We start from the raw sequence: 15,117 nt of genomic DNA on the forward strand, positions 1-15,117 counted from the left end.
AGGAAAGTGACATACTTTCTCAATAGCTTATTTGGGTATCTGCATAGGCATCTCTTCAACTCCTTGAAAATCTAAATCTAAACCGTGGGCACAGCTTTTCCCAAGATTCATTCTTTTGGATTGCTTAAAAGCACAGTCCAGGGGCCAAGGTTGACTCTTGCCTGGTTCCCGTGTGGCCGAAAGGGACTAGACAGTGTTTGGTGGGTGAGCAGATTATCTCTGTGAGATCGCTTTAGTCCGCAGAGACTACTGGGAATTTTTCCCCATTATTCAATAAGCTATTATTGGACATGGCCCTCATGTTGGGTAGATCCGCGGTTGAGTGTCTTTGTATCAAGTCGGTCAAATAGCAAGATGGAAGAAAGAAAAAAGGAAAAGCAAAACAGAGCAAAAGAATATAGTGAAAGAAAAACGAGGTCCTGCTGGCTGGGAGGCGATGTTTTCTTTAAGACAAATGTCCAGGAGGATTTTCCCTTGCTTTCCCTCCACCAAAGCAGAGACCAGTCCATGGCAGTGCCTCCAAGCAGTGTGGCCTAGTGAATAGAGCACGGGTCTGGGAGTTAGAGGACTTGGATTCTAATCCTTTCTCCACCACTTGTCTGCTGTGTGACCTTGGGCAAGTCGCTTCACTTCTCTGGGCCTCAGTTACCTCATCTGGAAAATGGAGATTAAGTCTGTGAGCCCCATGTGGGACAGGGACCATGTCCAACCCAATCACTGTGTGTCTACCCCAACACTTAGGAGAGTGCCAGGCACAGAGAAAGAACCTAAAAAATACCATGACTGCTAGAGGCCAAATGCTGGGCTGTGCTAAAACACACTGCCAAGGAAAGGAAGTGAGAGAGGAGGGAATGAATGGACCTGGGTTCAGTTCCTGCCTCCACCACTTACCTGCCGTCTGACCACAGGCAAGTCACTTCATGTCTCTGTGCCTCAGTTCCCCCCTCTGTAAAATGGGTATTAAATGCCCCTCCCTCTGATCTAAGATCGTGAGCCCATGTGGGACAGGAACTGTGTCCAACCTGATTGTCCTGTATCTACCCCAGAATTTAGAACAGTGCTTGGCTCACAATAATAATAATTATGGTATTTGTTAAGCACTTACTATGTGCCAGGCACTGTAATGAGCGCTTAACAAATACCATAATTCTGAATGGGGATTATTTTGATCGCAGGAAGCCCAGAACATCTAAGGTGGGAAAGAGGACATTTTTGTAATGGGGACTCTGAGTACGTGTAACGAAAATTGGTTCAAACACTTGAACTGGGATCAAAGAATCTTTATGAGTTAAGAGCCGGTGTTAAAAATATGAAACATACGGAAGCTATTGCCTGTGAAGTCATTTTCCTACTGTAGCTACGGAGATGTAATAGCCAGCTTATTGCTGTAAATGATTGCAGATTTTCTGCCTGGGCCATATGTTTTCAAGCTTGCTCCCTCCGAAAGAGGGGAAAAAAAAGAATCAAATTACTGGTTGACACTGTTGAAAGTAATTGTAGTGAATCCTCTTTATGTTTGATTAATTGCTGAGCATCAGTGTGAGACTTTTGAACTTCCTCATAAATAATGATAAGGAAAATTTTTTTTTCTCTTCCAGTTCAGCACCGTTTGCTATGATTTTTATTTTTAAGATACAGTATTACTAATCAGGGCCCACAGTTTTATCTGAAAATGAAAAATGCCAGCCACTCGGATGATTTTGGAAAAAAAATACAGCCTGGCTTCTCAGTCTTTCCTTGAGTTTCTTCGCTTGTGCAATATGAATGCGAGAGCATATTAGACTTCAAACAGTAGTCTTCATCTCCTGTAGGTGCCACGTGAGATTGGAAAGCTAAGTTGTAATAGTCTACTTCTGTTCAGCGAATGTGCCAAACCTCAGCTCATAATTCCCAACACCATTGTCTGCCTACCAAATAAGGGAAAGGAAAAATAGAGACACCCAAGTCAAAACAAGGACATATTGTTCTAGAATTATCTTGCAGTGGGCTCTGGGAGAAGAACAACTCACTACAGCCACGGAGTGCTGGGATTACTGCCTTCTCGTAAACTCCCAATTTAATCAATGCGTGGGCTATTGGTCGCAAACGTTTGAAACGCCTCAATGCCAAAGAACTCTAGTTGTAATTATAATTATGTTTGTCTCCCCTCTTAATGTATATGCTCCCTATGGGCAGGGAACATGCCAGTTCTTTATTCTGTACTTCCCAAGTGCCTAGTACGGTGAATCGACTTAAAAGGTTCTCTTCTTTTTCTTTTAGATCCTGAGTTTGCCTGAACTGATTGACGATGCCAGATTCAAAACTAACCAACTTCGGGTCCAGAATAGGAAAGAGCTTATTGGAATATTATCAGCACGGTAAGCCATTCAACCCTGCAATTTAGCCTAAAGACCTTATGAGTCAGTGTGGGAGATATTGATTTGATATTTTGGAGAATTCCTTTGGCTTATTTATGTCCCTCTGAAAACTATCTTCGGGGCTGTTTTTCATACCATATTTTAATGGAAGAAACCTATCTAATAGAATTTTTGCTCTTGAAGAAAAAAATTACCATATCTTAGTAAACACCATTATCATAAAAATAAGTACTGAGAAAAGCTTTATAAATAGCTGGTGTTCACAGCTGCCTGTAGATTATAGCTTTCAATGTCCCCCACAGTTTGCATTACTTTTGAGATTTTCCAGGTCTAAAGGGCAAGAAAATGAAGAGACTCCAATTTAATCAGACCTGAATTCATTTTTCCGACTCACCTTAAAGCAAAAGCAAAATTCTGATTGCCGTCTGTCCTATATAGTTGACTTTATATTAGAAAAAAAATTCACCAATGAGGGTGAAAGTCACCAATGAGTGTGTGTGTGACTGAAAAGTCTGATGTGGGACCGACAGTCCCCACTGCAACGTGACCGTGGATGTGCAGGGTTCTGCACGGCAAAAGTGCTCAGTAAATGCTATCGATAGATTGATCATTCGATTGACACATTGTGAACAAAATGGTGGTCCCATGTTGTGTTGGCATGTTTGATGTTTGCAACGCCTGGCATTGTTTTCTCTTTTGCCTCCTGTTTCCTTCCCCGCCACCCCCCGCCCTTACCAAGCTTCTGTTCCAAAAGAGCTGCATCCTGTCATCTATTTTCCCAAAACCGCAGACTCCTCGGGCTCTCTCTTTCCTAAAAAAAAAAAAAAAAAAAAAGAAAAGCTCCACTTTCTGATTATTCAAGATACAGGAGTCATTATTAAGTGGGACTTAGAAACCAGCTTTTTTCACCACTTCTTCTACAGCTCTAATGTCTAGACTTCGTAGGTGTATAGTCATCCCGCTTCTTAGGTATTCCCATTTAGCTGGAACCCACCCCCTAGAGAGAGCCTTTCCCACAACCAGATAGCTCCATTCCAAGTGCAATTTCTTGCAATAATAAAATTATGCTTATCTCTATGTAGAGATAAAACCTCTCAAAAGGAATCATTTTGCCCGACCCCAGGGGTTCCACACTCTGCCCCAGTGGCGATTCTGTCACCCCATCCTTTCCTCGTGGATGGCTTTTCATTCACTTTCTCCTCCCGCACATCTCTTCCTTGTCCCAAATTCCCTTGAAATCAATGGCTTCTCTATGTGTGGAACAGATATGCAGGGCGTGGAAGAGAATGAGAATCACTCCACACTTTTCCCGATTGTTTATTGAATACAACCCTAACCCCATTTCTAATCCTTTGGTGCCCTGAACCATTAACCTCCATCTTCCCTCAGAATTGGCCATTTATTCGTCTCCTTTGCTTTTCCTTCTCTCTGCCAGTTTTTAATTCGTTGATATGATTTGGATCCCACTCTATGGTTACCAAATTGAAATAATAGCCTCTTGTGAGGAACTTTATCAAAAGCCCTTTGAAAGTCTAAAATGCATTATATCCGCACTGTGGGAGAGACCCGGGAAAAAGAACTGAACCTGACCAGAAGCAAATGTTATCTCGTTACTGGTCTCCACCAGTTTTACCTTCTGTATAGCCACTTGTCTGTTCGTGGATTTGCCTCCTGCTGCGTTCTGGGACTCGCTCTTCCATATCAGCACTCTGAGTCTCTCTGGGTTCAGTAAGACAACAGTCAGTGCGATCGGCATCTTATCCCACCTTTTCCCACCCTTGTATTCTCTCAAACAAAAGTCTCAGCTAGGGTTGCTATAAGGCAGTTAGGTCAGGCCCAGTTCCTGCCCCACGTGGGCCTCACCATCTCTAAGTAGGAGGGAGAACAGGTATTGGATCCCCATTTTTCAGATGAGGAAACTGAGGCCCAGAGAAGTGAAGTGACTTACCCAAGATCACACAGTAGACAAGTGGTGGGGTCAGGATTAGAACCCAGGTCCTCTGACTCCAGGCCTTTGTGCTTCTTCCCTTATTAGAGATTTATTGTGTCCTTTTCTCTCCGTGCTCACATCTTTTAATGATGTGTACATGTTGATTTATTTTGGTTTGCCTTTCCCATTAGATTGTAAACTCTGCGAGCAAGGGATCATATTTTGTATTTCTTCTGATTCTCCCCCAGGTGCTTAGTACAGTGCCCTAAATGCTCAATAAAGACCGTCGTTAATGATGACAAAATAGAGCAAAAACCTGTAATTCCTTTAACCTTTCCTCACGTGCCCTTTTTTCATCGCTTTATTTCCTGCTGGGACATGACCCTTAAACTCCGAGAGGCTTAAGTACATTGTGAGTGTTAATGGCAAACCTCCACCATTCCCAGCTCCACCACTTGTCTGCTGTGTGACCCTGGGCAAGTTACGTCACTTCTCTGTGCTTGTTACCTCATCTGTAAAATGGGGATTAAGACCGTGAGCCCTGCATGGGACAGGGACTGGGTCCAATCCAATTTGCTTGTATCCACCCCAGTGCTTAGCAAAATGCCTGGCACATAGTAAGCACTCAATAAACACCACAATTATTAATTAAACCTCAGGTAAAGGACGAGGGAGGATCTCATTAATGTGTCTGTATTACGTGCAATTTGTCTTTTTGATCATACACTCCATTTGGGTAGGACCTCTGTCTTTTGTTTCTGGGGCATTCTACCAGGTGTCTAGCACAGTGCTTTGCACTCGGGAGACCCGCAACAAATATCCTGCATTAACCGATTGTCAGTTGATGACCACCTTCCGAATTAAGCTCTGGCTATTCCTGTCAGTTGACGACCACCTTCCGAATTAAGCTCTGGACATTCATTCATTCAGTCGTATTTATTGAGCGCTTACTGTGTGCAGAGCACTGTACTAAGCGCTTGGGAAGTACACGTTGGACATCTTTGACACTGCCTCGCTTCTCAGGAAATCACCGTTTTCTCAGAGGACAAATGGTCCAGTTTGCTTATGCTTCTGACAAACGTGCGTTTGGGCAGGTGAGGCAAAGCAGCCTGCTGGGTATTAATGGCTTAGGGAACGAATACATTTGCTTTAAAAAACACAGCGAGGTTGAGAACTTCTTTCTGCTTTGGTCAGAAGTGACTGATTTATGGTTTTTCAGGCCTTTTTCTGGTCTCCGGTTACTTGGCATGCGACCGTTCACTAGCATATCTCTAGGTGGTGCCCGATCCCCATGGATCCCTTTGAAGGAAAGCAATATGGTTCCTTAGCAGCTGCTTGATGTCTGCTTTGTCGTAGAGTGACCCTGCCTTTGGGCAAGGGAATTTATCTTCCTGAAAACCACCAGGTGATGAATTTATGCTTTGAAACGTGAGGATTTCTTACCCGTAGCATGCGTACATCACTGTCTTCCAGTGAATGGAATTAGTTTTCTAATTGAGTGGCCACCAGAATATCATTCCGGGATCTGCCGTAGATGAGAGGGGCACCTGGAACCTTTCAAAACCCCCTGCAGCTAAAATTAGTCAAGGCTCCCCCTCCCCCGCCTCCAAATTCCATCCAGATCCAGGGTTCACCCCTCTTCCGTGAGGTCTCCGGAGTCCAGGCCAGCCCTCTCCAGTTTCTCTGTCCATCGTGGGAGCCGGAAACAATTCAGAACTCTCGTCAAAGATTTCTCCTCAGAAACTCCTCGCTTCCGCTTCGTCTGACGCCAGGGAGAGGAAGAGATGACCCTCTCCGCAGCCACACAGAGAATCCTGTCTGGACTCTCTCTTTCGGAGGAGACCGTGGGGAGGTTGAGGCCTGAAAGAAGAGGCTGTACCGCCCCGCGATCGGGGGAGAAAAGAGAGGAGCCAGACAGAGAGACCAAAGCCTGTCGGTGGTTCAGATCGAGGCGGGTGAGCCTTGGCCTCCTTTCCTTCACCATCATCATCATCAATCGTATTTATTGAGCGCTTTCTGTGTGCAGAGCACTGTACTAAGCACTTGGGAAGTACAAGTTGGTAACATATAGAGACAGTCCCTACCCAGCAGTGGGCTCACAGTCTAAAAGGCGGAGACAGAGAACAAAACCAAACATACTAACAAAATAAAATAAATAGAATAGATATGTACAAGTAAAATAAATAAATAAATAAATAGAGTAATAAATATGTACAAACATATATACATATATACAGGTGCCGTGGGGAAGGGAAGGAGGTAAGATGGGGGGGATGGAGAGGGGGACGAGGGGGAGAGGAAGGAAGGGGCTCAGTCTGGGACCACCACCACCTGCAGAAACACCTGCTCTCCCACTCCTGTAGGAAGAGGGGTGAATGCCAAAGAACCTAGCCTCCAATTTGGTTTGGAACATTGTTATTCCGTGGGCATCTTGAAGTCTTACACAGGCTTGCTTGGAAAGGCTGTTCACTGAACGGTTCCTTGAAAGGATAGCCTACGCTCGCTGCTTCATTTCTTTCCCATCAATTCTCTTCTCAAACTACTCTTGTCAGGTTTTTGCCCCCATTACTCGATCGAGACCGCACTCTCCACAGTCAACATTCATTCATTCATTCACTCAATCGTATTTATTGAGCACTTACTGTGTGCAGAGCACTGTTCTAAATGCTTGGGAAGTACAAGTCGGCAACATATAGAGATGGTCCCTACCTAACAACGGGCTCACAGTCGAGAAGGGGGAGATGGACAACAAAACAAAACATGTAGACAGGTGTCAGAATCGTCAGAACAAATAGAATTATAGCTATATGCACATCATTCACAAAATAAATAGAATAATAAATATGTACAAGTAAAATAAATAGAGTAATAAATCTGTACAAATGTATACAAGTGCTGTGGGGAGGGGAAGGAGGTAGGGCGGGCTGATTGGGGAGGAGGAGAGGAAAAAGGAGGCTCAGTCTGGGAAGGCCTCCTGGAGGAGGTGAGCTCTCAGTAGGCTCTTTGTAGTCAAGTCCGGTGGGCTCTGCTCTGCCCTAAGTCTTGTTAGCATCTCAGCCTCCTTTGACCCTTTGGACCACCCCCTTCTCCTGGGAACACAGTCTGAACTTGATTTTGGCAACTTGGTACCCTCTTGGTTCTCCTCTTACCACTCCAACCACTCCTCCATTTGCTTTGCTGCCTCCTCTTCCTTCTCTCACACCCAACTACGGGTGTCTCGCACAGCTCTGTGAGGGGAAACTTGCCCCCTCAACACTCGCTCGTTGGAGAAGCAGCGTGGCTCAGTGGAAAGAGCACGGGTTTGGGAGTCAGAGATCGTGGGTTCTAATCCCGACTCTGCCAATTGTCAGCTGTGTGACTTTGGGCAAGTCACTTCACTTCTCTGGGCCTCAGTTCCCTCATCTGTAAAATGGGGATTAAGACTGTGAGCCCCATGTGGGACAACCTGATTACCTTGTATCTACCCCAGTGCTTAGAACAGTCCTTAACAAATACCATTATTAGTACTCACTCACAAATATAGAAGACTCACAAATCTACTTCCCTTGCCCTGACCCTCTGCCCACTATTCCATCTTCTTAATGCCTCCAAGAGGTCAGCTCATGATTGACCCACTGAGATTTCAACTCAACATATCCAAAATAGAACTTATCTTCCCTCCTAAACGCTTCCTATCAACATCTCCATCTCTTTTGACAACTCCACCTTCCTTCCTGTGACTGCGGGTCACAACTTTGGTATCACCCGTGACTCCTCACCTTTCGTGATGACAGGAAATAAAGGTCAGGAAAACACGGTCATTTGGGGGGATGGAGATGTGGCTCAGTGTTGCGACAGGTTTTGCTTCCGTTTTCACAAATATCTTCTCAAATGGTCTGGCAGAAGGATTGTTCACTGAAATCTCCAGATTTTCAGTATCCTCTGGACAGTGAAAACTGCAGGTGGTAAAAACCACAGGACTGGTGTCATGGAGCAGTAGCATGCCTTAGTGGATAGAGCACAGGTCTGGGAATTAGAAGGACCTGGGTTCTATTTTTGGCTCCACCACTTGTCTGCTGCGAGACCTCGGACAACTCACTTAACTTCTCTGAATCTCAGTTACCTCATCTGCTAAGTGGGGATTACGACTGTAACCTCCATGTGGGATATGGACTGCATCCAACCTGATTAGCTTGGCACATAGTAAGCACTTAATAAAAACCATAAAAAAGGGAGAGTAATTTATCATAAAGTTTGTGTCCTTGGCCATTATTGGAGACAGAATGCTGGGCCAGGCGGATCATTTATCTTGACTCAAATGACATTTCTTATATTCTTACATTTTCATACGAATGTTGTTCCAGTTCTGTTACCTGTCTGCTGTATGATTTGGTAAGTCACTTAACTTCTCCATGCCTCAGTGTCCCCATCTGTAAAATGGGGATAATACCTGGTCCTACCTCACAGGCGTGTTGTGAGAGTTAAATTAAAATAAGTAATGTAAATGCTTTGGAAATAAAAGCACTAAATAGAACTCACTCTAAAACTGTAAGCTCATTGTGGGCAGGGAAGGTGCCTACCGATTCTGTTGTATTGTACTTTCCCAAGTACTTAGTACAGTGCTCTGCACACAGTAAGCACTCAATAAATTCCATTGATTGATTGATAGTTTGTCAGCAGTCAGCATATTCCTGTTTCTATCCAGTTTTAGCAACTTACCAACATATTTTGTTTCCTGCAGTTTTGAATCTCTGAATACCTGAGTCAGTTCTGGTTATCTCCTTCCCTAAACATCACCTCAGTTTCTGCCATGTGGTATCTTGGAGCAGTGCCCATTCAGTAATCACATTGGTACTTGAATATGGAGTTCTTTGATTTAGGTAGGATGCTGTGATATTGTGGCAGAACACCTGGAAGGTGTCTTAATTCTCCTGAGGCTGGAAATGACGATCCTTCTTTTTAAAACTTTGACTTGATTGCTAGCTCACCTGTAAAACATATGAGGAAATGGTCAGTCCAGTCTGTGACCTCTCTCATTGCTACTGTGTTCTGTACATTACTCAAGTCCTGTATTCAAGTCCCACTATTTAAACCTCAGGCGCATTCATGATACCTTTGCCTTAACTGAGAAACGGCATGGCCTGGTGGAAAGAGCATGGGCCTGAGAGCTAGGGGACCGTGGTTCTAACCCTGGCTCCACCCCCTGTCTGCTGGGCGACCTTGGGCAAGTCACTTAACTTCTCTGTGCCTCGGTTACCTCATCTGTAAAATGGCGATTAAGACTTTGAGCCCCATGTGGGACATGGACTGTGTCCAACCTGATCAGTTTGTATCTAGCACTCAATATAGTGCCTGGCATATACCATTTAAAAAATAAGAAGAGGCACCTTCCTTATCAACTGACACAGTTCTGCCCTCATCTGCTTCAAATGCCCTGGAGAGTTGTTCCTCTGTAGCAGAAGGGAGATCTTTAGGCCATCACCGCTCTTTCTCTCTTCCTATCCCTCTTCCTTCCCAAATGAACAAAGTACCTTAAGTTGTGGTCAAGGAACCCAGACCTCTGACCATCAGACTGTCTCCCCTTGAGACTGTGATTCCCCATGTGGGACAGCACTTACATGTCCCCCCCAGCACTTAGTACAGTGACTGGCACATAGTAAGCACTTGACAACTACCACAGTTAGTAATCATCATTATTATTTCTGTGAGCAACCGTACCTGGCCAGAGTTGCCCTCGGGCAACATCTTCCTGGCTACTCTTATTTTTCTTCCTTTTCTCTGAGAGAAGGGGCAAGCTTGCTAGTTACTCTAGATTTCTCTTTCAAAAAGGAGTTTGTAGGATGTAGAGGGGTGTTCTTCCATACCTTGGATTCTCGACTTAGCGGGTTGGGTATTTTCAGGCAAAGGATTTCTTTGGTCTCTCGGTTGTACAGCTGCCGATCTACTCTCCTCAGTCTAGCCCTTGTAATCAGGGCTAGAGGGGAGGCCTCACTCTGCACCGGGGATGGGAGAAGAAGGAGGGTCACTGGGTTCCCAAACAAATTACCAGTTATTCCTCAACAGGGGGTTCCCCCTGGTCCCTGGCTCCTGCCAGAATTCCCATTAGTTCTCCCAAGTCTCAGATCTCTCCGTGCGTTTAAAAGGCATAAATGAGAATGAATTTCTTTCTTTATCTGTGAGCTGCAAAATGGGAAACAGATCCAGTCGCTGCTTTTGTTTCACTAGCCTGGGTGGAGGTGGAGAGGCCCCCTACAGCTCTCTGCAAGGAGCAGACAAAAGACATTTTGCCCTCGTGATCCTAAATGGCGTTGTACCAAAAATATTTACCATTCCTTGGATTTAGGGGGGACTGGGGGCCACCGTCTTTTCCCCCCAGTACAGCAGCTGGGTGCATATTGGCAGGGGATGGAGAGGGGTAGGACGGGGGGAGATGGGAGATCAGGGTTGGGAACGAGAGCAGTCTGAAAGACAGTCAATGAAAATGCAGGTGTTGACATCACGGTTCCCCGGGGGGGCTTTGAGAGGAGACCCAGGGCTCGTGACTCTGCCTGGCGCAATTCCTGTTGAAGGGAGCTTGGCACCTCACAGTAGGTTCGCCCTGTGCACATTTGGGCCAGAAAAGGAATTTTCCACCCGAAAATCCCATTCAAAAAATACGCCTGATCTGCGCAGGCACGCCAACGACGATCTTGCGACTCAAAAGGCCGTTTAAGTTGTTTTTCTTTCTCTTCAGCTATTTGTTTCTCCAGTTTCCTCTTTCTTGCAATCACGTTTTTGCATCTTTCCTGCCAAAGTTTATGTTCTGTTCCATTAACATCATTTGGGCCAGCTTTCCGTGTAATTTACGTGAAATTACAGATGCTTTGCCTGCTTATTCAATTTTATTGTAAATTCTCCCAGTAGTACTTTGTGTCACATCATTGTAGATTCATCCAACATTCGGTGCGGAAGCACTGATTATAATGAATGGGTTTGGCATTCCTGTTGAGGTCACATTTGTTTCCATATGCATTCCAAGGCAACTGAGCTAGTGTTAGCTAATGGTCAGTTTCTGGCCGAATACCTGCAGCTCCTAAATGGCGAGTATTGAAGAGGTCACCTGAGGAGCCGTGGCGACCGTTCCACTGGCCTCTGGCAGGGACAACCTGGGAGGAATTTGTTTTACTGAGCACTTTCTGTGGGCAAAGCACTGTGGGAGGAGCCATCATGTAGGGAGGTGAAGCGTCTCTCTGAAATTCATGTCAACAATTAAGCAGAATTCTCTGGAATTTTCTCAGTGGAACCACTGCCCCATGGGAAAATCCTGGAGAAGAAAATGGCCCCGTGGGGAGCGTCCCTGAGCATTAACTGTAAATTTAGAGGGGGGAAAAATGCAGAAAGTTTGGCTCCTTCCCCACTGACTTTGCTGGCACCCAGGGAATTGTTGAGTATGTTTCTCGGCTCCTTGGGCAGTGATCTGTCATGGGTTCTCTCAGTTACCTGGGGACAAATACCCGAAATTTGACACATTGGTACATAACGTTCAGAAGGAATCAGTGCAAACACCAAGTGCGTATGTTATGTCCGTGTTCTTTCCACTTAATTAAAGAATTCCCCGCAACAGGGAATGCAACAGGATGAGTACTTAGCATAATCCTAGTAGAAAAAAAAACTTATAATTTAGTCGACCCTTCTGCTTCATGTGTTTTTTTCAAAATATTTAAAGTCAAAAAAATTACGATCACTTGATTTGCAAATTTACAGTCCCCTTTCTTGTGGATTCTTCTGTCCTCTATTGTGAATTGTTTTTCATTTTTTTCTAACTTAGGGGGCAAAAAAAATCCAGACATTGGAATGTCTGAGTTTATTTAAGTCTAAAGACTCAGTTCAATTTAATGGAGGGAATAAAAAGAAAGAAAATCAAAATGGCCTGGAAGAGAGCGGCTTGTGGAAATTGGCACAGTTTGGTGGCTTCTCCCCCATTCTCTGTATTTGGAGAGGGAGAGAAGCCGGATGTGCTAAGGGGTTTGGTTTTTTTTTACACTTTTAGAAATGATTTTGGATTTCTGAGCCATTGTATAAGAATGCTTGCTACACGATGGACTGGCCCATATCAAAAGAACAGAAGCTTTATTCGTCACAGAGCTGTGCAAAGAAAGGAAGCTTCTGGAGGGCAGGGATCTTGTCTACCAACTATGTTGCATTATATTCTTCCAAGCTCTTAGTGTTCTACACACAGAAAGTGCTCAAATACCATTGATGGATTGATTGGAATAGATGCAAAGCTTCCCTTTAGTTCTGCTCTCTGCTCTTTTCTGTGGATGCAGAAAACATCTTTGACTTATTTTGTTAGGATCCTTGAATTACTCATCCTAAAAAAGTTTGAAATTGCTTATTTTTGCAGCATTTCCTCTGTTCTTCCTCCCATATTCACTACATTCACGGTCATCGTTCGTTTACATTTTTCCTTGAATTGTTTCATGTGGGAGGGAAGGGGTAAACCCAAATGAGGGAAAGAGAGTATGTCTCTTTGTAGGCAATGAAACTGCATTTGCCTTCTATAAGGAGACCATTTTGATGAAATGCAGTTCACCAATTATTTCTGCCCTAAGTAGCAGGATACACTAACAATTTATGCATGCTTCTCATGATTGTTTACTGTGTTGTTCAATAAAATGTACATAATTATTGTAACAGTAACCATATGAAGTATCTTAAAGTAGCACGCACATCCAAATCACTCTTGACGGCTCATTTTTCCTTTGAAAATATCAATTTTAATTTAAAATGCAGCTTTGTCCAAATGCCAATCAAGATTGAAGATTGTTTGATCTCATTTTCAATGGACAATAAATGGAAAGCCGTAGCGCTAGAACTAATCCTAGAATTAGATCCTGTCCGGGGAGTTGCATGGAGGCTTGTTTTTCTGTGAACTAACTCTCCCTTCTAGTACTCCTGGGCATTAGAGATTCCCCCCGAAGTGAGGAACAGTCTCAAATAGTACAGTGGACAGTTAGGAGACAAGAGTAGAAAGGTTTTGAGAGAGGAGAGGTTTTGAAAAAAACTTAACAGACAGTCTTGAAAGTAGCAAATATAATCAACCATTGCATCAGTAATATTTGTTGTGTGTTTGCTTTGGAAAGCCTTGTACGGAGCACTTTAGAGAGTGCAGTAGAATTAGTAGACACTATTCCTACCCTCCAGGAGCTTACCGTCTAGCGTCTACCGTCTACTGGCAGGCAAGGACTGTCTGTATGACAGTAATTGTGGTATTTGTTAAACGCTTACTATGAAATGTGGAATATTCATTCATTCATTCAGTCATACTTAGTGAGTGCTTACTGTGTGCAGGGCACTGTACTAATCGCTTGGGAAGTCCAAGTTGGCAACATATAGAGATGGTCCCTACCCAACAGCGGGCTCACAGTCTAGAAGGGGGAGACAGACAACAAAACATATTAACAAAATAAAATAAATAGAATAGAATAGATTGCCATTGGGCATCATCCGGAAAAGACACACAAAAATGGATAGGATTTCATAATCAGTAGCATCATCCTCTCTCTAGGATGAAAACTTTCCATAATTTTCAAAGATGGTGAAATCCCATCCATGCATAAGATTCTCTCTCTCCTTCCCTCTTTTCCTCCCTCTTTCCCTTTCCCCTCCCCGCTTTCTGCTCTCAGAGGGACTGAGAGACTGAAAGAGATTGAGAGAGAGAAAGTGAGAAATGTGATTTAATGTAGTCAAATTTTCAAGGAAGTGTTAGGGAAACTGCTAAGGGTAATAGTCTAGGCTACACTAGCAAAATTAAACCCAATTGGAAAATTGAAAAAAAAAATGAGGGAGATAAGTCATTACCGAAGTGTATTAATCTTCTAGACTGTGAGCCCACTCTTGGATAGGGACCGTCTCTATATGTTGCCAACTTGTACTTCCCAAGCACTTAGTACAGTGCTCTGCACACAGTAAGCGCTCAATAAATACGATTGAATGAATGAATGAATAGTAGTTAGAAATGTTTTTATGTCTGTCTCCTCCTTTAGAGCGTAAGCTTCTTGTGGTCAAGGAATGTGACCCTTCTTTATTTTGACCTCACAAATGCCTGGTGCAGTGAACTGAACCAAGGGAGTGCTCAAATAAATTCTACTATTATTACTGCTATGTATTCATATTCATATTAATCAAAGACACTTGAATGAACTGGAAGCATGACAATTGTTAAATGCAGTGTATCTTAATATACAGTAAGACTTATTTCCCCACAGAGATCTGAAATTACTCCGATCCTCCAGGAACCTATTGAAGGTAGCCTTTTGAGCTTATTCCTGCCCACAGCTGGTGCTTTCGAGGCCCAGCAGGAAAGACTGCAATGACTTCATATACTCTCAGTTGCACAGGCTATGAGGAAGTGCCATCTATGTCCAAGGATCAAACAGTCGTATTTATTAAACTCTTACTGTGTGCAGAGCACTGTATTAAGCACTTGGGAGAGTGCAATACAACAGAGCTTGTAGAAAACTGTGGTTCCCTGCCCACAGGATTAATGATGCCCCATTGTGATGGGTGTCCTGATATTAAGAGAATAGTTATTCCTGCTGTTTTTCAAAGGGGTGGGTTTTAACCTCTTGGAGTCACCAGTCTTACTGGCGAGCTATAATATTCTACATTTAAGGCAGGGCAGAAGAGGTTGTCAGAGGCAGTGTGGGGCATGGCACTTAGTATGGTGCACAATAAATACCAGAAGCGGCACGTCTTTTTGGAAAGAACAAGTTGCCTGGGATTCAAATCCTAATCCTGGCTCTGCAACCTGCCTGCTGTGTGACCTTGGGAAGGTCATTTAACTTCCGTGTGCCTCAGTTTCCTCCTCTG

The 15,117-nt window shown here is 43.9% G+C and overlaps 1 protein-coding gene across 5 annotated transcripts in view; it reads left to right on the top strand.

The window, feature by feature from the left end:
* SUGCT (succinyl-CoA:glutarate-CoA transferase) overlaps nt 1-15,117 on the top strand; it is a 389,451-nt gene that overhangs the window by 116,392 nt on the left and 257,942 nt on the right. For all 5 annotated transcript variants that reach the window (XM_038760523.1, XM_038760522.1, XM_038760521.1 and 2 more), the window contains exon 11: nt 2,260-2,357. In XM_038760523.1, the coding sequence (XP_038616451.1) occupies nt 2,260-2,357 (98 nt within the window). The remainder of the gene's footprint in view (nt 1-2,259; nt 2,358-15,117) is intronic.

The sequence above is a fragment of the Tachyglossus aculeatus genome, chromosome 18 (assembly GCF_015852505.1).
Source record: "Tachyglossus aculeatus isolate mTacAcu1 chromosome 18, mTacAcu1.pri, whole genome shotgun sequence".
Taxonomy (NCBI): Eukaryota; Metazoa; Chordata; class Mammalia; order Monotremata; family Tachyglossidae; genus Tachyglossus; species Tachyglossus aculeatus.